At 43.5% G+C, this 24,780-nt stretch overlaps 1 protein-coding gene across 1 annotated transcript; it reads left to right on the plus strand.

Moving 5' to 3' along the window:
• Positions 1–15,741: 15,741 nt before the first annotated feature.
• On the plus strand, positions 15,742–16,962 carry LOC128596743 (insulin growth factor-like family member 3). Its single transcript, XM_053606415.1, has 2 exons — positions 15,742–15,842; positions 15,934–16,962. The coding sequence occupies exon 2, from the start codon at positions 15,936–15,938 to the stop codon at positions 16,266–16,268; it is 333 nt and encodes a 110-aa protein (XP_053462390.1). The 5' UTR covers positions 15,742–15,842; positions 15,934–15,935; the 3' UTR covers positions 16,269–16,962.
• The last annotated feature ends 7,818 nt before the right edge of the window (positions 16,963–24,780 follow it).

Genomic DNA, 24,780 nt, shown 5'->3' on the forward strand with positions numbered 1-24,780 from the left:
CCCCAGAAGAGAGGACAGTGCTAGGACAAACCCTCTAATTAGGCTGGAATGAACTAGCAAAGACAAGAAATGAGGGAGATGTAAGGCCTGGGGAACGGGGGTTTCTGTTTGAAGCTATTTAGAAATCTTAACTCACATTTGAATGGCAGTTGGGATGAAATCCTCTAGGAATCTTGACAGATAAGAAGCTCAGTGGAGTCAGGTCTGGGCACTGCCGGAATCAGGTCTGAGAAAACTGGGGTGACTGGGGTAGGCAGTAGTGAGATACAGTTAAGCCACCAGCTGTTTAATCCAGATCCAAGTCATGACATCATGTGAAAGGTGAGAACAGTCACACCCAGAGAAGGTGCAGTCACACCCGCAACACTTAAAATTATGAGCTGATTTTTTTTTTTTTTGAGCCAGAATCTCACTCAGTTACCCTGTGTTGAGTGCCGTGGTGCCGGGAGCCAAAACATCTCACAAGAATGCCCCTTGCTATCTTGATTTTACGAGCAAACTATTCTCAGGAATTCAACTGTAAACAGCAACGGCACTTTCCCCTTGCATATCTCCTCAAAAATGCACCCCCCTGCCTTAGGGACCTTCTCCTAGTAATTTTCCAGAAACTAGCCCCCTCCCCGCCCTGTTAGGAATAGCCCTTAGTTACTTCCTCGTTTGTGTGCTTATAAGTCCAGCTGAAAAATAAACTCGACGGAGTTTGATTAGATTCTTGACTTGCTCTCATTCTTTCGTGTCTCTTGTCCCCTCATTCAACTGACCCCTTTGTTTCCCAGGTCCCCGTTCAATTCCCCGCGTGCCGGGGCAATTGGCGCCCAACGTGGGGCAAGGGTACGGGGGTGTCATCGAATGTTGCTGCCAGTAAGGGTACCCTTATCATTGGATTGCCGCAACACGAAGGTTGTGAGTGAAAATCCGCACTGTGATCACCGCGCCACAAGAAGGACGTGAGTGAAGATCCGCACCACGATCACCACAGAATTGCCCACCTGCGAGTCTGATCCGTCAAGGTAAGAGAAAGCAATGAGTTTATGGGACAAACGTTAAGTAAACATGACTTGTTTATTCAGGGACTCAAGGAGTCCCTCAAGACACGAGGAATTCGGGTAAAGAAAAAAGATCTCTGTAAATTTTTTGTTTTTATTGGTGATATCTGTCCTTGGTTCCCCCAAGAAGGCACTATTGATGTTCTGAGATGGACTAGAGTCGGTGATTGTCTAAAAGATTATTATAGAACATTCAGCCCCAAAAAAATCCCCGTTCAGGCATTTTCCTACTGGAACTTGATCTATGATATTTTAAAAACTTACAACCAATGGCCTGATGTCCAAGAGGTTGTTAAAGAAGGGGAGAAGGCGCTTAAAGAACACTCCAGACCACCCTCAGCCTGCCCTTCTGTTTCTGTTCCTATGCCTGAGCCTGACACTCCCTCTAATCCTGAATCTCCCAAACCTCCTGTTAATTCCCTATACCCCTCCCTCAAGGAGCCCCCCTCCGACTCCCTCTCGCCTGAAGAAACGACCACCCAGGAAGAAGAGGCCACTAAGTATCACAATTCTGACTGGCCTCCCTTCCCTTCCATCCTAAATCATCCCCCTTCCTATGCTTCTGCCCCTCCATTTTGTGCTCCGATTCTAGGTGTAGACACTCCAATTGAAAATGTCAAACGCAAATTATGTCAAGAGGTCTCCTCCCTTAAGGACTTACTCCAAACAAGGAAGGAACATTTAAAACTCATTCAAGAGTTACGTGCTTTAGAATTGGAGCTAAAAATACCCCCTCCTCTCACACCGTTTCATAAACATAGCTCAAAACAAAAACCTTTAAAGGCGCTGCACACCTTTCCTGTAACTAAGATAAAAGGGGATCCCCCTCCCGAATCAGAACCAAAACCCCCCTCTGATGGGGACGAACACCCCTCAGCAGATGACGCCTCGGATAATGACCACAAGGCCTCCGACTCAGATGCTGAAAAAGCTGAAACTGCCAATCAGCAGTATCGTCGCTTGAATTTCAAGCATGTTAAAGAATTAAAAACTGCTGTGTTCCTCTATGGCCCCAAAGCTCCTTTCACTATATCTATAGTTGAATCTCTGAGCGAGAGGTGGCTCACCCCAAATGACTGGTTCTTTATAACCCGCGCCACCCTGCCTGGAGGCAACTATGTCCTCTGGAGAACTGAATATGCTGATAACTGCAAAGAAACAGCAGCCCGTAATCTTGAAAATAAGACCTCCAAGAAATGGATTAGGGATAAACTCATGGGACGTAGTCCCTATGATACTAACATTACACAAGCTAAATTTTCCCCTGGCCTCCTGGCCCAAATACAGAATGCTGCCCTCAAAGCATAGAAAAAGCTCCCTCCCAAGAGATCGGCAACTACCTCCTTGGCCAACATTCGACAGGGCATCGTTGAATGTGCTCATCAAACCCTTAAAAATACCTTTCTTTTTATTTTATTTTATTTTATTTTTTATTTATTTATTTATTTATTTATTTTGGCCAGGGCTGGGTGTGAACCTGCCACCTCCGGCATATGGGACCGGTGCCCTACTCCTTGAGCCACAGGCGCCGCCCAAAAATACCTTTCACAAATTAAAAAAGGGAGAACTATACCCCACAAAAGGATCCCCAAGAAACATTCTTCATCATGCCCTATTTGTCCTTAATTTTTTAAATATGGATGCCCAGGGCAAGTCTGCTGCTGACCGCCTTTGGCACCCAGAAACAAATAACAATTATGCCACAGTCCCATGGAAGGATCCACTCACCTCAAAATGGAACGGCCCAGACCCAGTTCTTATCTGGGGCTGAGGATCCGTATGCCTATTTGATACCAAAGAAAATGCAGCCAGATGGCTGCCTGAAAGATTAGTAAAACAAATTGATAACAATTCTAAAATCCAGGGAGAAAAACCTCCCTGAGATTATCTTTCTCCTTTCCCTTCCAGAACCACGGATTTCCATCCATGATGCTGCCTTATCTCCTGATCTTCTGCCTCCCAGCACTGGGCCAACCTGTTCCAGCGGTCACCAAGCCCTTCTCTTGGCGCTTCTATTTAACCGAAAACTCAACTGATGAAAACACAGATTAACAAACTTCATAAGCTTAGCTTAGATTTACAAAAACAAAAATTTTCTTCTGAGGCAAACGAGTGGTGGAAATCCTCCATGTACTCCTTACTCATGCCCCTTGCTGGTCCCCTTATTAGCTTGCTATTGATAGTCACCCTTGGACCCATTATTCTTAACAAAATCATGAATTTTATCAAATCACAGATTGACTCCCTGGCATCACATAGACACGACCTTGCAGACCGGGGCCTTGCCGAACCTAACAACGAAGATATTCCTCCGGGAACCACGTAAGTACTCAGAGCTATGCATGTTGACTCACCATCATATGTGAGTACAACCTGGGTACCTTTTTACGAGGTGCAATAAAGACACTGCAGAGGGAAGGCATAAACAGCCTCTCTGAGTCCCTTGGAAGCAAACCTGATTTGCATAGAGGGTAGCGTTGTAAAAATTTCTCCTCTCCTCCCCAAAAGATGCTCAAACTTATCATGCAGTCATTATGCCCGTGGGAGGAATCAGGTCAATACTTCCCCCCGAAAGGTTAATGCCCTCTCTTCTACACTGACAACTGACAGACCCCAACAATTTAAAAACTAAAAGGGAGGAGATGCCAGGAGCCAAAACATCTCACAAGAATGCCCCTTGCTATCTTGATTTTATGAGCAAACTATTCTCAGGAATTCAACTGTAAACAGCAACGGCACTTTCCCCTTGCATATCTCCTCAAAAATGCACCCCCCGCCTTAGGGACCTTCTCCTAGTAATTTTCCAGAAACTAGCCCCCTCCCCGCCCTGTTAGGAATAGCCCTTAGTTACTTCCTCGTTTGTTTGCTTATAAGTCCAGCTGAAAAATAAACTCGACGGAGCTTGATCAGACTCTTGACTTGCTCTCATTCTTTCGTGTCTCTTGTTCCCTCATTCAACTGACCCCTTTGTTTCCCAGGTCCCCGTTGAATTCCCCGCGGGCCGGGGCACCGTGGTATTATCATAGCTCACAGCAACCTCAAACTCAAGGGCTTGAGCAATCCCCTTGCCTCTGCCTCCCAAGGTGCTGGGACTACAGATGCGTACCACAACTCCTGGCTAGTTTTTCTAAAAAATAAAAATAAATAAAGTGAGGCCCTGGCGCGGAGGGTCACACCTGTAATCCTAGCACTCTGGGAGATTGAGGCAGGTGGATTGTCCCCAGCTTACAGGTTCGAGGCCAGCCTGAGCAAGAGGGAGCATCCTGGCCACTGAGCTATGGGTACTGAGCCTCCTTTATAAATTCAGACCAAGGGACTCATTTTCTTTCTTTCTTTTTTTATTTTTGAGACAGAGTCTCACTTGTTGCCCTTGGTAGAGTGCTATGGTATCATAGCTCACAGCAAACTCAGATTCTTTGGCTTAAGTGATTCTCTTGCCTCAGTCTCCCAAGGAGCTAGGAATATAGGCACCCACCACAATGACTGGCTATTTTTTTTTTCTTTTCTTTTCTTTTTATTGTTGGGGATTCATTGAGGGTACAGTAAGCCAGGTTACACTGATTACAATTGTTAGGTAAAGTCCCTCTTGCAATCATGACTTGCCCCCATAAAGTGTGACACACACCAAGGCCCCACCCCCCTCCCTCCATCCCTCTTTCTGCTTTCCCCCCCTCATAACCTTAATTGTCATTAATTGTCCTCATATCAAAATTGAGTACATAGGATTCATGCTTCTCCATTCTTGTGATGCTTTACTAAGAATAATGTCTTCCACTTCCATCCAGGTTAATACGAAGGATGTAAAGTCTCCATTTTTTTTAATGGCTGAATAGTATTCCATGGTATACATATACCACAGCTTGTTAATCCATTCCTGGGTTGGTGGGCATTTAGGCTGTTTCCCCATTTTGGCGATTGTAAATTGAGCTGCAATAAACAGTCTAGTACAAGTGTCCTTATGATAAAAGGATTTTTTTCCTTCTGGGTAGATGCCCAGTAATGGGATTGCAGGATCGAATGGGAGGTCTAGGTTGAGTGCTTTGAGGTTTCTCCATACTTCCTTCCAGAAAGGTTGTACTAGTTTGCAGTCCCACCAGCAGTGTAAGAGTGGTCCCTTCTCTCCACATCCACGCCAGCATCTGCACTTTTGAGATTTCGTGATGTGGGCCATTCTCACTGGGGTTAGATGATATCTCAGGGTTGTTTTGATTTGCAATGACTGGCTATTTTTAGAGACGAGGTCTTGTTCTGGCTCAGGCTGGTCTCGAACCTGTGAGCTCAGGCAATCCACCTACCTCAGCCTCTAAAGTGCTGAGATTACAAGTGTGAGCTACCACACCTGGCTAGGGGATTCGTTTTCAGTGGAAATGAACCACTTGCTTGCAAAGGCTTTGAGGTACTCATTAAAATTTCATGCCCCATATCATCCCCAATCCTCAGGGCAAGTGGAATATAAAGTCTTGCAAGAAATGAGACTGAAATGGCCAGAAGCATGACCTGCAGCCTTTAGAAAAATCTAGAACACTCCAAATAAGAGACCTGGATTAACATGTTTTAAAACAGCATTTGGACACCCCATGCCTACTGGCACCTCTAAACCTTCCATTCCTGGACTGAATGAACACTGTGGAATTTAAGTGAACAATTTGATACCATAACTAACTACATACAAACACTGACTAAGATGCTTGGAGCATCATCAACAGGTGAAAGGACCATGGCCTACCCCAGCTGACAGGCCTTGCTATCCCTTTCAATTAGGAGAGCATGTGTCATCAAAGTTTTTAGAAAAAGACCTGGGCTATCACCTTGCTGAGCAGGCCTTTATGAATTACTGTTAACCACCTACGCTGCCATCAAAATAATTTTTAAAAGCCTGGATACTGTGGCTCATTCCTGTAATCCCAGCACATTGAGAGGCTAAGGCAGGAGAATCACTTGAGGTCAGAAGTTAGAGACCAGCCTGGGAAACATAGCAAGACCCCATGTCTAAAAAAAAAAAAAAAAAAAGGAGAAAAATTAGCTGGGGGGAATGATGTACACTTATAGTCCCAGCTACTTGGGAGGCTGACACAGGAGCCCAGGGGTTTGAGGCTGCAGTGAATGGGCCTCTGTGGTTCAAATTGGGTAACAGATCAACACTTTGTCATAAAATAAAAAATAGAACAGGCTTGGCGCCTGTAGCTCAAGCAGCTAGGGCGCCAGCCACATGAACTGGAGCTGGTGGAATCAAACCCAGCCCAGGCCTGCCAAACAATGAAAACTACAACCAAAAAATAGCTGGGTGTTGTGGTGAGCACCTGTAGTCTCAGCTACTTGAGAGGCTGAGGCAAGAGAATCACTTAAGCCCAGGAGTTTGAGGTTGCTGTGAGCTTTGATGCCTCAGCACTCCACTGAGAGTGACATAGTGAGACTTTGTCTCAAAACAAACAAACAAACAAAAAACATAGAGGCTCAGTGCCTGTGGCTCAAGTGGCTAAGGTGCCAGCCACTTACACCTGAGCTGGTGGGTTTGAATCCAGCCTGGGCCCACCAAACAACAATGACGGCTACAACCAAAAAAAAAAAAAAAAAGCCAGGCATTGTGGCAGGCGCCTGTAATTCCAGCTACTTGGGAGGCACAAGCAGGAGAATCACTTGAGCCCAGCAGTTGGAGGTTGCTGTGAGCTGTGATGCCATGGCACTCTACCCAGGGTGACAGCTTGAGGCTCTGTCTCAAAAAAAAAAAAAAAAAAAAACATAGAATAGAATAAAATTTAATTAAAAAATCCTTATAGGCCAGGTACAGTGGCTCACTCCTGTAATCCCAGCAATCTGGGAAACTGAGGCAGGAGGATCGCTTGACCTCAGGGGTTCAAGACCAGCCTGAGCAAGAATACAATCCCATCTCTACCAAAAATAGAAAAATTAGGCAGGCATGGTGGCATGTACCTGTAGTCCCAGCTACTCCAGAGGTTGAGACAGGAGGGTTGTTTTAGCCCAGGAATTTAAGGTTACTGTGAGCTAAGTTCACTCCACGGCACTCTACTCGAGTGACAGAGTGAGACTCTTATCTCAAAAAAATGTATATATAGCCTGGGAACAATCCAAGATGGCGGCTGAGTAATAGCTTCCATGCAACAGGCCACGGTGAGTCTGGGGAGCTAAAACTCCAGGCATCTCTGGCTGGTGGGATCTGCCTATAATCATCCCTTTGAAGATACAGGGAGATAGCAAAAGACTTCTGGACCCCAAGAGGAGGACAAAAACAGTGGAAAACTGGCAAGTGGTTGCGTATATTCGATTGACTTAATCCCACCGGCAGCCATAAGTACAAGCAGCAGTGAGACTGCAAACCGGAAAGGCCTTACCTGTGAACTGTTTCAGTGTTTTTGGACTTGGCACTCAGTTGAACTGCCTTGGGGAAAGCTTGGGGCAGGAGTGCGGAGAACTTTGGGCATTGTCTAGGGCCCCAGACTGAGCCACTGAACCGGACAGAGCTAATAGTGTTCGGCTCTGGGCTGCAGGGAGCCATTGTGAACTGACGGGGCAGTTCTCTCTAGGTTGGAGCCTACTCCAACTAGTCCCCTCATCTACCTCCTGGGTCTCCCCTGCCCCCAAATCTAAGGATCAGTAGCCTCAGCTCTCTAGAGCTCATCCTGGCCCTCCCGCTGCATCCAGGCGGTAGACAAACTGCCACCACCTGGAGTGACAGAGACAGTGAGAGAACTGCCCCGGCAAGCCCCACCCTCAGGGTCACAGAGCAAGGATAGGGCAAAAGCTAGTAACCTAGTGACTGAGCAACCTAAAGGCAGGGACTGAGCTGCCTTATAGCCTTAACCCTCAGGGGCAGAGTGAGACTGGTTTTGGTACAGTGCAGGCTCTCACCCTGGGTAGAGTGCCATGGCGTCACAGCTCATAGCAACCTCAAACCCCTGGGCTTAGCACCGCCCAGACCTCCATAAGAGGTCTGCGACCTGTGCCCTCTGGGCCTCCACATGCCCTGGCCAGGAACTGTGGGAGACGTGCAACCCTGCATCCTCCCTCCTGTACCCTCCCTACCTCAACACTGGCCCACTCGTCTGGCCAGGGACTCTGGTAGCCACGTGCCCTCTGGAGCCCTCCCTGCCACTGCGCAGAGCCCTTCTCCTGACCAGAGACTGCTGAAGCCTTGGGCTCTCTGTGCCAAAGTCACTGGACGCCAGGCACTCCCAGAACCATGTGCACCACCTCCTGCCCTGTTGCTGGATCTGGGTGTGTCACACTCCAGAGCTGCTTCCACAACCAGAAATCCCTGGCTGGGGCAGCCCCAGAGGAACTACACAGGGTCACTCCCTACAAAGATCCAGCAACAATAGAGTGATCCCGTTGGGGTCTAATCTTGGAGAGACACCTCCCCAACTCTGAGGATGGCCAGAGGCAACAGTGAAAAACAATCATGAGGCGAAATCAACATAAAAATTCTGGCAATATGAATAATCAGAGTAGATCAACTCCCCCAAGGATCAATGGGGCAGACACAGCACAAGATCTCATGCACCAACAAATAGCTGAGATGTCAGAAATTGAATTCAGAATCTGGATAGCAAATAAGATTGAATTAGAATTCCAAGCAGTAACCCAAAAGATATCCCAAGAATTCAACGAATTCAGGTGGCACCTGTGGCTCAGTGAGTAGGGTGCCACCCCATATACCAAGGGTGGTGGGTTCAAACCCAGCCTCGGCCAAACTGCAACAAAAATATAGCTGGGCATTGTGGCAGGCACCTGTAGTCCCAGCTGCTCGGGAGGCTGAGGCAGAAGAATCGCGGAAGCCCAAGAGCTGGAGGTTGCTGTGAGTCCTATGACGTCATGGCACTCTACTGAGGGCGGTAAAGTGAGGCTCTGTCTCTACAAAAAAAAAAAAAATTCAACGAATTCAAAGACCAAATGACCAAAGGTTTTGACACATTGTGACAAGAAGTTGCAGCCCTCAAAGATCTGAGAAACACAGTAGAATCCCTCAGTAACAGAATGGAGCAAGCAGATAAAGGATTTCTGACATTGAAGACAAAGCTTTCGAATGCTCCCAAACTCTCAAAGAGGAAGAGAAACGGAGGGCAAAAACAGATCACTCTCTCAGAGAGCTCTGGGATAATTTGAAGAAAACTAATATTCGTCTTATAGGGATCCCCGAAAGCGATGAATTGGCTTCATAAGGCACAGAGTCTCTTCTCCATGAGATTATAAAGGAGAACTTTCCAGACATGCTAAGAGATTCTGAAATTCAGATAGCAGACAGTTTCCAGAACTCCAGCACAACTCAACCCAAATAAGACATGCCCCAGACACATCATAATCAATTTCACTAAAGTTAATATGAAGGACAAAATTCTGAAAGCAGCCAGATGAAAGAAAACCATCACTTACAAGGGCAAGAATATTAGAATAACTGCAGATCTCTCTGCTGAAACCTTTCAAGCTAGAAGAGGTTGGTCATCGACTTTTAATCTCCTAAAACAAAATAACTTTCAACCCAGGATCCTGTACGCAGCTAAACTGAGTTTCATTTATGACAGAGAAACTAAATACTTCAATGACATTCATATGTTAAAGAAATTTGCCGGGCGGCGCCTGTGGCTCAGTCGGTAGGGCGCCGGCCCCATATACCAAGGGTGGTGGGTTCAAACCCGGCCTCGGCCAAACTGCAACCAAAAAATAGCCAGGCGTTGTGGTGGGCACCTGTAGTCCCAGCTACTTGGGAGGCTGAGGCAAGAGAATGGCTTAAGCCCAGGAGTTGGAGGTTGCTGTGAGCTGTGTGAGGCCACAGCACTCTACCGAGGGTCAGAAAGTGAGACTCTGTCTCTACAAAAAAAAAAAAAAAGAAATTTGCCATAACTAAACCAGCTCTCCAGGATATTCTCAGACCTATCCTCCAAAAGACCAGCGTAATCCTCCACCACAAAAGTAAACCCACCCAGAAAATTTTGATCAAATTCCAAATTCCACAGTCGCAAAAGGATTAAAAATGTCCACTGGACTCTCGAAAGGCTTATCAATATTCTCAATTAATGTAAATGGTTTAAATTGTCCTCTAAAGAGGCACAGGTTGGCTGACTGGATACAAAAACTCAAGCCAGATATCTGCTGCATACAAGAATCAAATCTTACATTAAAAGACAAATATAGACTCAAGGTGAAGGGATGGTCATCTATACTCCAGGCAAATGGAAAGCAGAAAAAAGCAGGTGTTGCAATCCTATTTGCAGACACAATAGGCTTTAAACCAACCAAAATAACGAAGGATAAGGCTGGACACTTCATATTTGTTAAAGGTTATACTCAATACGATGAGATTTCAATTATTAATATTTATGCACCCAACCAGAACGCACCTCAATTTATAAGAGAAACTCTAACAGACATGAGCAACTTGATTTCCTCCAGTTCCATAGTAGTTGGAGATTGTAACACCCCTTTAGCAGTCCTGGATAGATCCTCCCAAAAGAAGCTAAGCAAAGAAATTTTAGATTTAAACTTAACCATTCAACATCTGGACGTAACAGACATCTACAGAACATTGCATCCCAACAAAACTGCATACACATTCTTCTTATCAGCCCACTGAACATACTCCAAAATCAACCACATCCTAGGCCACAAGTCTAACCTCAGCAAATTTTAAAAAATAGAAATATTCCTTGCATCTTCTCAGGCCATCATGGAATAAAAGTTGAACTCATAACAGGAACCTGCATACCCATGCAAAAACATGGAAGCTAAACAACCTTATGCTGAAGGATAGATGGGTTATAGACGAGATTAAGAAGGAAATCACCAAATTTTTGAAACAAAACAACAATCGAGACACGAGTTACCAGAACCTCTGGGATACTGCAAAGGCAGTCCTAAGAGGGAAATTTATAGCACTGCAAGCCTTCCTCAAGAAAATGGAAAGGAAGTTAATAACTTAACAGGACATCTCAAGCAACTGTAGAAGGAAGAACACTACAACCCCAAACCCAGGAGAAGAAAAGAAATAACCAAAATCAGAGCAGAATTGAATGAAATTGAAAACAAAAGAATTATACAACAGATCAATAAGTCCAAAAGTTGGTTTTTTCAAAAGATCAATGAAATAGATAAACCTTTGGCCAACCTAACCAGGAAAAAAAGAGTAAAATCTCTAATTTCATCAATCAGAAATGGTAATGATGAAATAACAACCGACCCCTCAGAAATTCAAAAAATCCTGAACGAATAATACGAGAAACTCTACTCAGAAATATGAAAATCTGAAAGAAATTGACCAATACCTGGAAGTGTGCCACCTACCAAGACTTAGCCAGAATGAAGTGGAAATGTTGAACAGGCCTATATCAAGTTCTGAAATAGCATCAACTATACAAAATCTCCCTAAAAAGAAAAGCCCCGGACCAGATGGCTTTACGTCAGAATTCTACCAAACCTTTAAAGAAAAACTAGTACCCATATTACTAAACCTCTTCCGAAATATAGAAAAAGAAGGAATGTTACCCAACACATTCTACGAAGCAAACATCACCATGATCCCCAAACCAGGGAAAGACCCAACAAGAAAAGAAAATTATAGACCAATATCACTAATGAATATTGATGCTAAAATACTCAATAAGATCCTAACAAACAGAATGCAACAACACATCAAAAAAATAATACACCATGACCAAGTGGGATTTATCCCAGGGTCTCCAGGCTGGTTCAATATATGTAAATCTATAAATGTAATTCAACACATAAACAAACTAAAAAATAAGGACCATATGATTCTTTCAATTGATGCAGAAAAAGCTTTTGATAATATCCAGCATCCCTTCATGATCAGAACACTTAAGAAAATTGGTATATGGGCGGCGCCTGTGGCTCAGCGGGTAGGGTGCCGGTCCCATATGCCGGAGGTGGCAGGTTCAAACCCAGCCCCGGCCAAATTAAAAAAAAAAAAAAAAAGAAAATTGGTATAGGGGTGGCGCCTGTGGCTCAGTCAGTAAGGCGCCAGCCCCCATATACCAAGGGTGGCGGGTTCAAACCCGGCCCCGGCCAAACTGCAACCAAAAAGTAGATGGGCATTGTGGCGGGCACCTGTAGTCCCAGCTACTCGGGAGGCTGAGGCAGGAGAATCGCTTAAGCCCAGGAGTTGGAGGTTGCTGTGAGCTGTGTGATGCCATGGCACTCTACTGAGGGCCATAAAGTGAGACTCTGTCTCTACAAAAAAAAGAAAGAAAATTGGTATAGAAGGGACATTTCTTTTTTTTGTAGAGACAGAGTCTCACTTTATGGCCCTCAGTAGAGTGCCGTGGCCTCATACAGCTCATAGCAACCTCCAACTCCTGGGCTTAAGCGATTCTCTTGCCTCAGTCTCCCGAGTAGCTGGGACTACAGGCGCCCGCCACAACACCCGGCTATTTTTTGGTTGCAGTTCGGCCGGGGCCGGGTTTGAACCTGCCACCTTCGGTATATGGGGCCAGCGCCCTACCGACTGAGCCACAGGTGCCGCCAGAAGGGACATTTCTTAAACTGATAGAGGCCATCTACAGCAAACCCACAGCCAATATCATATTGAATGGAGTTAAATTGAAATCATTTCCACTTAGATCAGGAACCAGGCAAGGTTGCCCATTGTCTCCATTGCTCTTTAACATTGTATGGAAGTTTTAGCCATTGCAATTAGGGAAGAAAAGGTGATCAAGGGTATCCACATAGGGTCAGAAGAGATCAAACTTTCACTCTTCGCAGATGATATGATGGTATATCTGGAAAACACTAGGGATTCTACTACAAAACTTTTAGAAGTGATCAAGGAATACAGCAATGTCTCAGGCTAGAAAATCAACACCCATAAATCTGTAGCCTTTATATATACCAACAATAACCAAGCCGAAAAAACAGTCAAGGACTCTATTCCTTTCACAGTAGTGCCAAAGAAGATGAAATATATGGGAGTATACCTAACAAAGGACGTGAAAGATCTCTACAAAGAGAACTATGAAACTTTAAGAAAAGAAATAGCTGAAGATGTTAAAAAATGGAAAAACTGGGGCGCCTGTGGCTCAGTGAGTAGGGCGCCGGCCCCATATGCTGAGGGTGGCGGGTTCAAACCCGGCCCCGGCCGAACTGCAACAAAAAAATAGCTGGGCGTTGTGGCGGGCGCCTGTAGTCCCAGCTGCTCAGGAGGCTGAGGCAAGAGAATCACATAAGCCCAAGAGCTGGAGGCTGTGAGCTGTGCGACGCCACGGCACTCTACCGAGGGCAGTAAAGTGAGACTCTGTCTCTACAAAAAAAAAAAAAAAAATACATAAGAAAAAGTGTCTTCTCTGACCACAGTGGAATATAACTGGAAATCAATAACAGAAAATTCACAAGTATGTGGACATTAAACAAGATATGTTTAACATACTCTTAAGCAACCAATGAGTACTGCTCTGGGTGGAAAAGTGGCAACTTCAGGAAAGCCTAGACACCTTTTTCTTTGGCTTCCTTCTTTTCCCAGTCGTTTTCCTTCATCCATTTCAGAAGTTATGTCACCTCTTAGAGTGCTTGATATGCTTAATACACATGTTAATTCTCTTGACAAGAATCCTGCCCTTAACTTGTTTGTTTATGGCAGTGCCAACAGCAAGCTGAGGAACCCTGTAGTCTCTTCCAGTTTTGCCAGGGTAACATCTTTAGGGCACGCCTTTTTGAACAGTACCCATTCCTTTGATGTCTACAGAATCACCTTTCTTGTAGATTCCCATGTATGGTGCCAAAGGAACAACTCTGTTTTCTAAAAGGCCTAGAGAACATGTGTTGGGTGCCTCTCCTCTTTCTCTTTTGGTGAATTACTGGAAGATGGCATCTCTGGATGAAAGGAAGGCTGGTCAAATGATTTTTAACAAGAAAGGTAGTGGGAAAACCGGATATCCGTTTTCTTTTCTTTTTTTTTTTTTTGTGGTTTTTGGCCAGGGCTGGGCTTGAACCCGCCACCTCTGGCATATGGGACAGGCGCCCTACCCCATTGAGCCACAGGCACCGCCCAGGGATATCCATTTTCAAAAGAATAAAGTTGGACACCCTATCTCTTACCATATACAAAAATGAATTAAAAAATGGGTCAAAGGCATATGTTTGTTCATTCATTACGAGGTTTTTGTTTTTAGTTCTTATTTTAAACATTGTTATTGTTATTAAAACTTAAGCCTTTTTAATTTTGTGAAGGCAAAACAATGGAAACCTAATAGACACATGTATATGTAAAAATAAAATAAATAAAAATAAATGGGTCAAAGACCTAAATATAAGAGTTAAAACTATAAAACTCTTAGAGGAAAACATAGGCAGAAAGCTTCATGACATTGGATTTGCAGACATCTTGGATGTGACACCAAAAGTACAGGACAAGAAGTAAAAATAGATAAATTATACTTACAGCAAAGTCAGAGGAGAAAACTATGCCCTATGGTAATAGGTGTGAAATGGATGATTCACTTCGTAGTAACAGATCTAGTTCCTTGGTTAACCACTCTGGTTTCTTCAGCTTCTGCCTTTCTGGAGGTTTTCCTATTTCATTGTTGTTCAGAGCCACCTATGAAAGGAAATTAGGGTCCCTGCTAGAGGATCCCTACTGAAGAACCTATCACCTTCCTAGAGTTTCTACTCCTATTAATTATTGAGTACTCAGATTCTCTGAGACACTTTCCCCTTCAGCAACAAAATTCTACACATTAGTATGTCTTAGGCCACCTGCTGTTGCACTTACCATTCATTAAAATAACATTCTTTGTATAATTTGCTTATTTCTGTGTCTTCTACTTGAGGCTGTGAATTTCATGGTGAAAGAAGAAAGATCTTTCTTTAAGATTAGAAACAAGAAAAAGGAACTGGTCTGGTCTCAAACTTCTGGCCTTAACTGATCCTTCCACCTTGGCCTCCAAAAGTGCTAGGGTTACAGGTGTGAGCCACCACGCCTGGCCCTTTGTGAGGTTTCCATTACCACACCACAACTCTGATGACTCCAGAATGAATTAAAAAAAAAGTAGTTTGATAAAGGGTCCCCTTGACATTTTCAGAGACATGGTGCTTGGGCAATAGAGCAGAAGCAAGGATTGGGAAGGAGGGACTTGAAACCAGATGGAAAGTAGCCAAATTCTTTCTGATTAGAACTTAGCTGGCCACTTTCTGCTCATCAGTGCTTGTTCCAGAAAATTCTTCGAAGCCCAACATGGAGTAGTAGCAGCCTGGTTCATTCACCCCAAGATCTGGAACACCCTTCAGAGGAAGCAACAAATCAATCTGCAGCGTTCAGCTTTGTGGTCACATCACACCACCCAGGCGCCTCCTAAAGACGCTAAGCTTATGTGATTCTCAGAGAATGTCCTTGGGAAACTGGATGTGGCCTAATCTGCCAAGCTTTTCTACCGATACAAGTGCCGGCCCTTTACCTGTCTCCTTCCACAGAGCGTCCTCAGGAGTGAAGATGCCACAATGCAGCACCGGTGTAAGGAAGACCCCAAAGTCAACCATCATCTCATCCCATCTGCAGTGCGGGTCCCAAACCTCAACCTGACTCATTCCTCCTTGTCTCTAACATAATTCTAACCTCTTTCGCTCCTGATTACCTCACAGGGTGACTAAGCAGGCTGCCTGGGGCCTGCCTGAACTGAGCCTGTGTCTGCAGGGCCCCAAATGATAATCCACACTTCTGAACAGCCCAGTCCTGCACTTCTTCCGGACTCTTCCCATTCTCAGCCTTTCTTCTTTTCCCCACAGTTTGTGTCTGCTGCATCACCATCTTCATCCTCCAGTGGTCAACAGGAATCACAGGTAAGGACAAGGTTAAAATGAGGAGGGAGGAGGTGCCTTTGGGAGCAAAGACTGGGAACTGAGTATCTGTTCCCCTTTGGACACTCAGCAGCAATGTCTGCCCAAGACGCTCCCATCAGCTCAGGACTGTGGCTGTGCCAGCCAGCGCCCAGGTGTGGGGACCAAATCTACAACCCCCTGGAGCAGTGCTGTGACTATAACACCATCCTGCCCCTGAACCGGAGTAATCTCTGTGGACCCAACTGCACCTTTTGGCCCTGCTTTGAGCTCTGCTGCCCGGAGTCCTTCGGCCCCCACCGAAAGTTTGTTGTGAAGTTGAAGGTTCTGGGTGTGAAGTCCCAGTGCCCCTCCGCCCCCATCTCCCGGATCTGTCCCAGGTTAAACACCTCTAACTTGCTTGTGGCCAAAAGAAGGAAGAAGGGGTGAGCAATACTGAAAGATTGGTGGCATGTACCCAGAGATGAGACTGGAGAGGGGAGAGATTCAGGCCAGGTTTAATGAAAGCAAAGAAAACCTGCCCGGGCAGAGCTAAAGATGGCGTCTACACCAAGCATGATTCTGACGGTTTTTATACTGGGTCATAGCAAGTGGAAAAATCTACTACTAGCCTGGGGATTCTGATGAGGTAGGGGTCTTGTGATGGGAGATCTTGGGGAGGGGCTACCTAGGTACTTTGTGGGTTTTGTAGGGGGAGGTTTGGGGCTGAGTTCAACCTACCAACATTACCAACTCTTGTGATGGGGTTGATGATCAGTCTTCTGAAACTGCTTCTGGCTGAGTAGGGTCATAGTTGTCCTCAGTGCAATGAATCCGGTGTTAGTAGTGAGGAGGGAGAAATAAATCTTCTGCTTCTTAGCGATGCTGAGAAAGCAGCAGGCAGCTGCAGAAGAACTCCTCTAAAGATAAGAACAGACTTTACACTGAGCTAAAATAAACTTGAAAAGAAAAAGTCTGTGTAACTAATAACAATACCCTGGTTTCTGACACCCATAGCCATAACTATGTTGCTGATATTGAACTGAAGGGGAAAAAAAGTGTAAAAACTTTTGGGAAAAAAACTGTTCCCTAGACTGTCAGCATTTCAGGCCTTGAGGCACCTGAGTTCTCCCCAGCAATTAAAGGTTCCTTCCTCTATGTTGTTGGTGTCAGTGTCTGTCTGTTTTAATTTGCCGTTTTCCTGGAACAGTAGGACTGTGCAGGTTTGGGAGTACATTGGGAGAGAGTTTGGGGAGTATTAGGGTAAAGTAGGAAAGAGTGTAGCTGCCAGTCCAGCTTGTTGGGAAGCATAGATAAGTAGAGGTTCCATGTAGAAACAGACGTCTGTGTCATTGAGGCAAGTGGAAAAGCTGATGGAAAGGAGCAGTCTCTGAGTTCCTGCAGACTTTTCAGACGGTGGGGGGACTCCAATATCCTAGATGGAAAGGGCTCCCTCAGAGTCGCTCTGGTGAGAGCTTGGATAGGTGGGGCTACAACAGAGTGTGTTTCAGGGAAGAGGTGGAACTTGATTTGGGTTAAGTGGTCAGTGAGGTTGTCCGCCGGTATGGGGATAAGGGGGCTAGAGGCTTGAGTTTCCCCAGTGTTTTTAATCTGAGGGAGGAGTGAAGATCAGACAGTAGACCTGCCTTGGCAAAAAGAGGGCTCCAGTGTTTGGTGTAGGGACTAGTGAGAGTGGGCAGAAGAGATGAGAGAGAAGAGAGCAGGGAGTGAAAGAAGGGAAGATGTGGGGTGGGAGAAAGAGAAAGGAGCAAGAGGATGACATGGCATCCCATAGAAAGAAAGAATATGAGCTCTGAGGTCTAGCTGATAGCTGAACTTAAGGCGAAAAAAATAGAGTAATTTCAGCCAAATTCACAAGGTATTGTGAATGTGAATGCTGTGCCTTTTTTTGTTTGTTTGTTTTTAAGACAGAGTCTCACTTTGTTGTCCTCAGTAGAGTCCTGTGGTGTCACAGCTCACAGCAACCTCAAACTCTTGGTTCAAGTGATCCTCTTGCCTTAGCCTTCCAAGTAGCTGGGCCTGCAGGTCCCTGCCACAATGCCCAGCTGTTTTTAGAGACGGGTTCTTGCTCTGGCTCAGGCTGATCTCAAATTGATGAGCTCAGGCAATCCACTCACCTTGGCCTCCCAATGTGCTGGGATGTGCTAGGGTTACAGGCTGTGAATCACTCTGCCCGCCTTGCTATGCCTGTTTTTCCTCAGGCAAGGTTGAAAACAGACATTTTTCCAGGTGTGTCTAATCCTTAGGCCTGTTTGTTCATCCATCCTGGACACTTAGGAATCACTTGAGGCTTAAAGGAATACTTTTTTTTCTTTTCCTTTTTTTCCTTTTTATTATTTATTTATTTATTTTACTTGCCACTGTACTAAGGAGAAAAGGAACAAATTCTAATGAGAGAGGATACCTGAGAAGGGTGAGGTCTAGGAGAACAGATCTTCTCTAGGAGACCATAAGGATACACCTGCAGGGTCCTCTCCATGGTGACTCAGCTCTTGGGAATTTATAAACTTAACTTCCTGGAACTTGGAAATTTCCACTTCTGTGAAATCCTGTAGTTCTGTCGGGGCTGGAATACCATCTCCTGCTTGATTCAAACTGGCCAATGAAAAAGATACCTCTGGGTTGAAACTTTTTGACTGTAGATTAAAAGGGAAAGACCAAGCCAGACGGGGAGCGTGGCCATTTGGAATTCCTCTAAAGTAAGCTCCTGGCCAGTGAATAAAGCCCTTCCTCTTATAAACATGGTGCTTGGGTGCTCTTTTTTTCTGTTGGGTCTCGTCTTCCCGCAACACTAAAAAACAAAGGAGCTGGGAAAAGTAAAGAGAATTTACATTTCCTTTTGATCAGCTGGGTTCTTGAATGGCTTGTGGAAAGCGAAATCTGCAGGGTTGATGGGGTGCTGGTAAGAAAAAGAAAACAGAAATTTTATGCCTTATTGAAAAACTATGAGTTACTAATTTTTCTATTATTTCACTATAAAGACTGACTACTGAAGGAGCTAAGGAAATTTCACCCCAAAATATGATTCCTTGGTATAAAGAATATTTTGAGGGGCCGAGCACAGTGGCTCACGCCTATAATCCTAGCACTTGGGAGGCCAAGGTGGGTGGATTGCCTGAGTTCACAGGTTTGAGACCAACCTGAGCCAGAGTGAGACCTCCATCTCTAAAAATAGCCAGATGTTGTGGCAGGTGCCTATAGTTCCAGCTACTCAGGAGGCTGAGGCAAGAGGATCACTTGAGCCCAAGTCTGAGGTTGCTGTGAGCTATAACTCTACAGCACTCTACCAAGAGTGACAAAGTGAGACTCTGTCTCAAAAACAAACAACTCCCCCAAAACCTGAGTAACCTGATTTAGAATCAGAAGGGGCTGCTGACTTCCTTATTGCATATTAATAGATGTGGCCCTAAGGTCATTTGAAGCACAATACCGGTCTCTCAGGTTAATCTACAAATCAATCAGCATTCCCCCAGCAACCACTTGCTGCAGGCATACTTTCCACCCTCTCCCCCCTTCCTTCTAAAAGGTATCTTTAAAAGTCTCTGACCATCAGGCAGTGCCTGTTGCTCAGTGGGTAGGGCACCGGCCCCATATACCGAGGGTGGCGGGTTCGAACTTGGCCCTGGCCAAACTGCAACCAAAAAATAGCTGGGTGTTGTGACGGATGCCTGTAGTCCCAGCTACTTGGGAGGCTGAGGCAAGAGAATCGCCTAAGCCCAGGAGTTGGAGATTGCTGTGAGCTGTGATGTCATGGCTACCAAGTGTGACATAATAAGACTCTGTCTCAAAAAAAAAAACTATCATAATTGTGAGTTGATCTTTAAGCAAACCAGCCAAAGGGAAAAAGGCAGATTTTGCCCATGATCCCAAAGCCACTCTGCTCTCCCAAAAGTCACAGCAGGAAGATTGGAACTTGGACACCTGCCAGCAAATGGTGAGATATTTTACTTACCAATCAGCCTCCCAGTCTTCCTCTCTGTGGGCTCCAGATGAGCAGATGGTAAAATATCTTTGTCCTTTCCACATTTAAGACTGATGAGAGAAATGTTTTTGTTGGTGACTAGTCTTATAAGCGACTCTCGTATTGGTATTTTCTTTTTGTACTTTGTGATGTATGAATATTCATATTGTTTGATTCCATCTCCTCTCAGTAATAAATTCTAATCACTCTTATTGCTATTGCTTGTTTTTTTTTGTCACTTGTCTTTCTGTGTCATTTTGTCTAAAGAGGGTGTTGGGGTCTCAGGGAAATTGCCTTTTCCCCCTAGGTTGGTTCACTGAAAAGATCAACTCACAGTTACGGTAGATTAATAAGAGAAAGATTTATTTCCAAATACCATGTGCATCACAAAATGATTTCCCAAAGTCCCAGTGATGGTCAGTGGCTTTTAAAGATGCCTTTTAGAAGGGAGTGGGGAGAGAAACTGGAAAGTATAGGTGTAGTAAGTGACTGCTAGGGTGTGTGGGTAGATGAGGGGAAACAGAGAGAGGTATTGCCCTTCAAATAACCTTATCCCAGGTGTATTAGCATGTGATAAGGAGTCTAGCAGCCCTTTAACTAGAGGAAAGTCTTCATGTGAAGTTCCCTGATTATGAATAGCCTTTAATTCAAAATAATCTTTATACCAAGGAATCATTTTGGGGTGAAATTTTCTTAGCTTCTTAATTCCAAATGTTCAAAGATTATAAAACTGCCACCTCTATAATATTTCTAAGTTTGTTAGATTCAACTGTGAGCCTATGTTCTTGATTTTAAGCCTCTGAATTCTGTGAGGCCTAACAGCATGTCCCTCCCATACTTAGGCCAGCAGCTGCAACAGTCTAGCCCACATAGTCACTACTTCTCTACTCCAACTTTGCTCTCTGACTGTTCTAAGAAAAACTAGATGTTCTAGTTTCCTACTTTCTGCCTTGAACTCTGCACCTGATAAATGAATTAAAAACACAGGTCCTATCCTTTGCAGCTGTCTTTAATGCCACATGGCCATGTAAAACTTAGGGGGACAAATGAAAAAACATCAAAAAATAATGCCTATTGTGGTTTCAAAACGTTTTTGGTAACTTAAAACCTTAGAAGTCATGTTGTTACTAAAATTTCTTGGTAGGTGAGTCTCTGGTCTCTGAGATTTGAGAAGTGAACCCATCCACAGGCCACAGATCAGTAATAAAATGAGATTTTATCGAGCAGAGGGGCATTCAGAGAGTGAAGAGCACCAGAGCTTCTGGCAAGGAAGAGGCGGCCCAAGTTGGAGGTCTCCTGCATGGGTCCTTTGTCTAGGGGTAAATAATTGGCCCTAAAAGACATTTTGGGCAGAACTTGGTAAATGAAAAAGCACCTTTACAAACTGACTGGGTGTTCTAGCAAATGAATGAATACAGTCCCTCCCCTTGGGCAAAGTTATTAGGTCTTTGCAGTTTAGGGAGGGGATTAGGGTGTGTGCTCCTTAGTCATGGTGGAGCCATCCAAAACATTTGGAACTGCTTTATTCATAACCTTGCTAGGGCTCCAGGGTATGGCCTGCAATGTGTTTGTACCTAGACATGGGAGTCTGGTGTCTGAGCTCACCTGAGCTTGAAAAATGGGGGTTCCCTGTTAGGCCCTGAGTGAGAAAATCCTATATCAAAGTTATATTTCATAAAATATCTCTCATTTGTAAAATGTAATGATTTGGTTATTTAAATTGTTGAATAAATGGAATCTTTGTCAAAGAATAAGATTCTTGCCTTTTAAACCTAATTATCAGTTTAGCCAAGTGAATAATTAACTTCATAGTCAACTATAGTCCTGTTTTGTGAAAAGTCAGTTGGTGAGAGTAAGAGAAATTATACAGAAAGAAAAATGGCATTGTATAAGAAAAGGACCTTGTATAATAAATTTTATCCTGAAACAAAATAGGTATTTAAAAAAAATTGTAAAAGGCAGAACAAAAGTTAAAGAAAGTTTAAAATGTTTATAAATTGCCTGTGCAGGTTAAATGAAGCTCATAAAAAGAAATTTCTGTGTGATCCAGTTAACTATGTATTTCCTTTAAAATCTTCTGGCTTGTAATCTTATTTAAACAAATGTTTTAAACCTTTTGGGCAGCGCCTGTGGCTCAAAGGAGTAGGGCGCTGGCCCCATATGCCAGAGGTGGCAGGTTCAAATCCAGCCTTGGCCAAAATTGCAAAAATAAATAAATAAACCTTTGACAAACCTTCCAAAATCGAAACTCCAAATTTAATCTTTTTGAAATATTAAGATCACTAAAAGTCTGAAAAAGACAAATTAAGCTTAGTTTATTAAAAATGTATAGGAAACATTGTCAAATATGAAATGGTGATTAATTTTATGTGAGTTACGGTTATATGTATATTCCAATATTATAACATATTGGTCTATCTTAATATATATTATCAGTAATGATTTTAATTCAGCTCAAAAAATGTTGTTTTTTTTTTGTAACTAGGTGAGTCCAAACTTTGTCTTTCAAAAGAAATATAAGAGGCTAATGAATTTTCTCAAATTCAAATTTCTGATGTCTCTGAAAATTAAATACCTTCAGACTAAAAACAAACTTCTAGAGCTTTAATTAAAAAGTTAACATGTCTTGGCTTGGCACCTGTGGCTCAAGCAGTTAAGGTGCCAGCCACATACACCTGAGCTGGTGGGTTCAAATCCAGCCCAGGCTCATCAAACAACAATGACGACTGCAACCAAAAAATAGCCAGGCATTGTGGCAGGCACCTGTAGTCCCAGCTACTTGGGAGGCAGAGGCAGGAGAATCACTTGAGCCCAGGAATTGGAGGTTGCTGTGAGCTGTGATGCCATAGCACTCTACCCAGGGTGACAGCTTGAGGCTCTGTCTCCAAAAAAAAAGTTAACATGTCTGTAAGTATTGCTAACATAACTTCAAACAGAACAGAAATCAGTTTCGTGAAACTGTGCTGGTTTGTTATGACTTTTTGAAATATTACTGATTCTTTCTATGTTCTGTTTTCCAGAAATCAAGAAAACCATTTTCTGTCTTTTAAGCTATTTATAGCTTTTCAAACAACGTATGTACTTATGGGCAGAATTTAAAACATTTATTTTTTTTCTCTTCTTGATTTCTCTGAAATTTAAAAGCCATTTGAAGTATTCTTAATTTATGACAATACAATTATTTGCACAAGTTCAATAAGAATCTGGTTTATTCTATAGAACATGATAAAGGCACTTATTATTTACCATGGATTTGACTAGAGTAACATTTTCAGAGGTGTCCAGACTCTTTTAAGGAATTCAGGTTGACTTTATAAGGCCAATAAAAAGCCCCCTTGGAAAAACTGGCCAGATACCCATCAACAATGTTTCCTGATCTGTGCTAAGTAACGAAGATCACTTTCTGATAGATCTGGGAATTGAAATGTGCTTGGGGACCTCAAGAGAAGAGGAATTTACCCAATGCATATAGGTATCTAATGACACAGATGAAACCTGAGCTCATGAAAAGCTTTCAAGTCTAACCTAAGATTCCTTATAAAAGGTTCCAAAAAAGCCAATTTTAAAGGGAAAAAAAGCCTGGATGGCTAATAATTATTATTTTTATTTTTTGGCCAGGGCTCCGGCCACCTCCGGCATATGGGGCCAGTGCCCTATGCCTTTGAGCCACAGGCACCACCCAGCTAATAATTATTCTTATTGCACTTTATGCAAATAATCAGACCCAGTATACTAATGGTACAGTTTATTTTGCAACTAAATTAGTTCTGCTATAATTTGTCTTTAGTAAAGAAAAAAATTGGAGAGAGAAAAATAGTTCAAAAAAAAAGAATAGGCTGTGGTCCACCCGTATTAAATCCCAACCTTGTCTATAATGTCAGCTCATAAAATGAGACATAACTATTTTACTAAACTGATCTGTTAAATGGAATAAAGAAACTGGCCAAAGAATATAAAATTATATATAGTAATATATTTACTCGAAAGCCTTAAGGCTCAGCAAAGGTCACCTGTTGGTTACACTGGAAAAATTTGCGCAGTATTAAATTTTATCTGCTGTGTCTATATAGATACCTCATGAAAAATTGGACCTGAATAAAAATTTCCCAGTAAATGGTGTGACTATAACACAGTCTCATAAGTAACCCCACACCCAACTAATCTTCAGGAATATTCACTTGAATTATCTAGAACTTTTGAGTCAGTTCTGTAGGGATGCTTAAAACTAAGTATTATCTTAAGAGCTGTGCTAAGTCTATAAGTAAGAATACCAATATTCTCATTATGTGAACCTTAGTCTTAAAATCCAGAACTTAGGTAGCTGAAGTTATACAGGAGCCAGAGGAACACTTGCAGACCCTGCCATATTAGAGCAAGAGACTAATAAATTAACTTTAGGACAAAACTCAAAAGTTTAGGTACCACACACAGTGGTCACATTGGTTAACCAACTCATGCCTCATTGAATATCAAAGCTCACTGTGTAAAAATCTGAGGCTAGGGGAGGCGCCTGGGGCTCAGTGAGTGGGGCGCTGGCCCCATATGCCGAGGGTGGCGGGTTCAAACCCAGCCCCAGCCAAACTGCAACAAAAAAATAGTCAGGCATTGTGGTGGGCACCTGTGATCCCAACTGCTCAGGAGGCTGAGGCAAGAGAATCGCTTAAGCCCAGAAGTTGGAGGTTGCTGTGAGCCGTGTGACATCATGGCACTCTACCTGAGGGCCGTACAGTGAGACTCTGTCTCTACAAAAAAAAAAAAAAAATCTGAGGCTAATTATAAAAGTTATATACATAAAACAGGAACTTTAAGAAAAAAAGAAAATTAAAAAAAATCTGGGGAAATACTGCTACATTTCCCAGACTAAGAAGCAAAATTTGATTTGGTCAGGCCTTGCCATTGGTCTTGTTCAATATTAAATATACCCCTTCTAAAAATTAAAATACTTCTCTTGTGAAATAATATATAATAGGACTCCATTCA

This window comes from Nycticebus coucang, chromosome 10, assembly GCF_027406575.1.
Source record: "Nycticebus coucang isolate mNycCou1 chromosome 10, mNycCou1.pri, whole genome shotgun sequence".
NCBI lineage: Eukaryota > Metazoa > Chordata > Mammalia > Primates > Lorisidae > Nycticebus > Nycticebus coucang.

What these genes read in the sequence shown, in the direction of transcription:
- LOC128596743 (XM_053606415.1), top strand. Translation starts at nt 15,936, where the DNA reads ATGTCTGCCCAAGACGCTCCCATCAGCTCAGGACTGTGGCTGTGCCAG.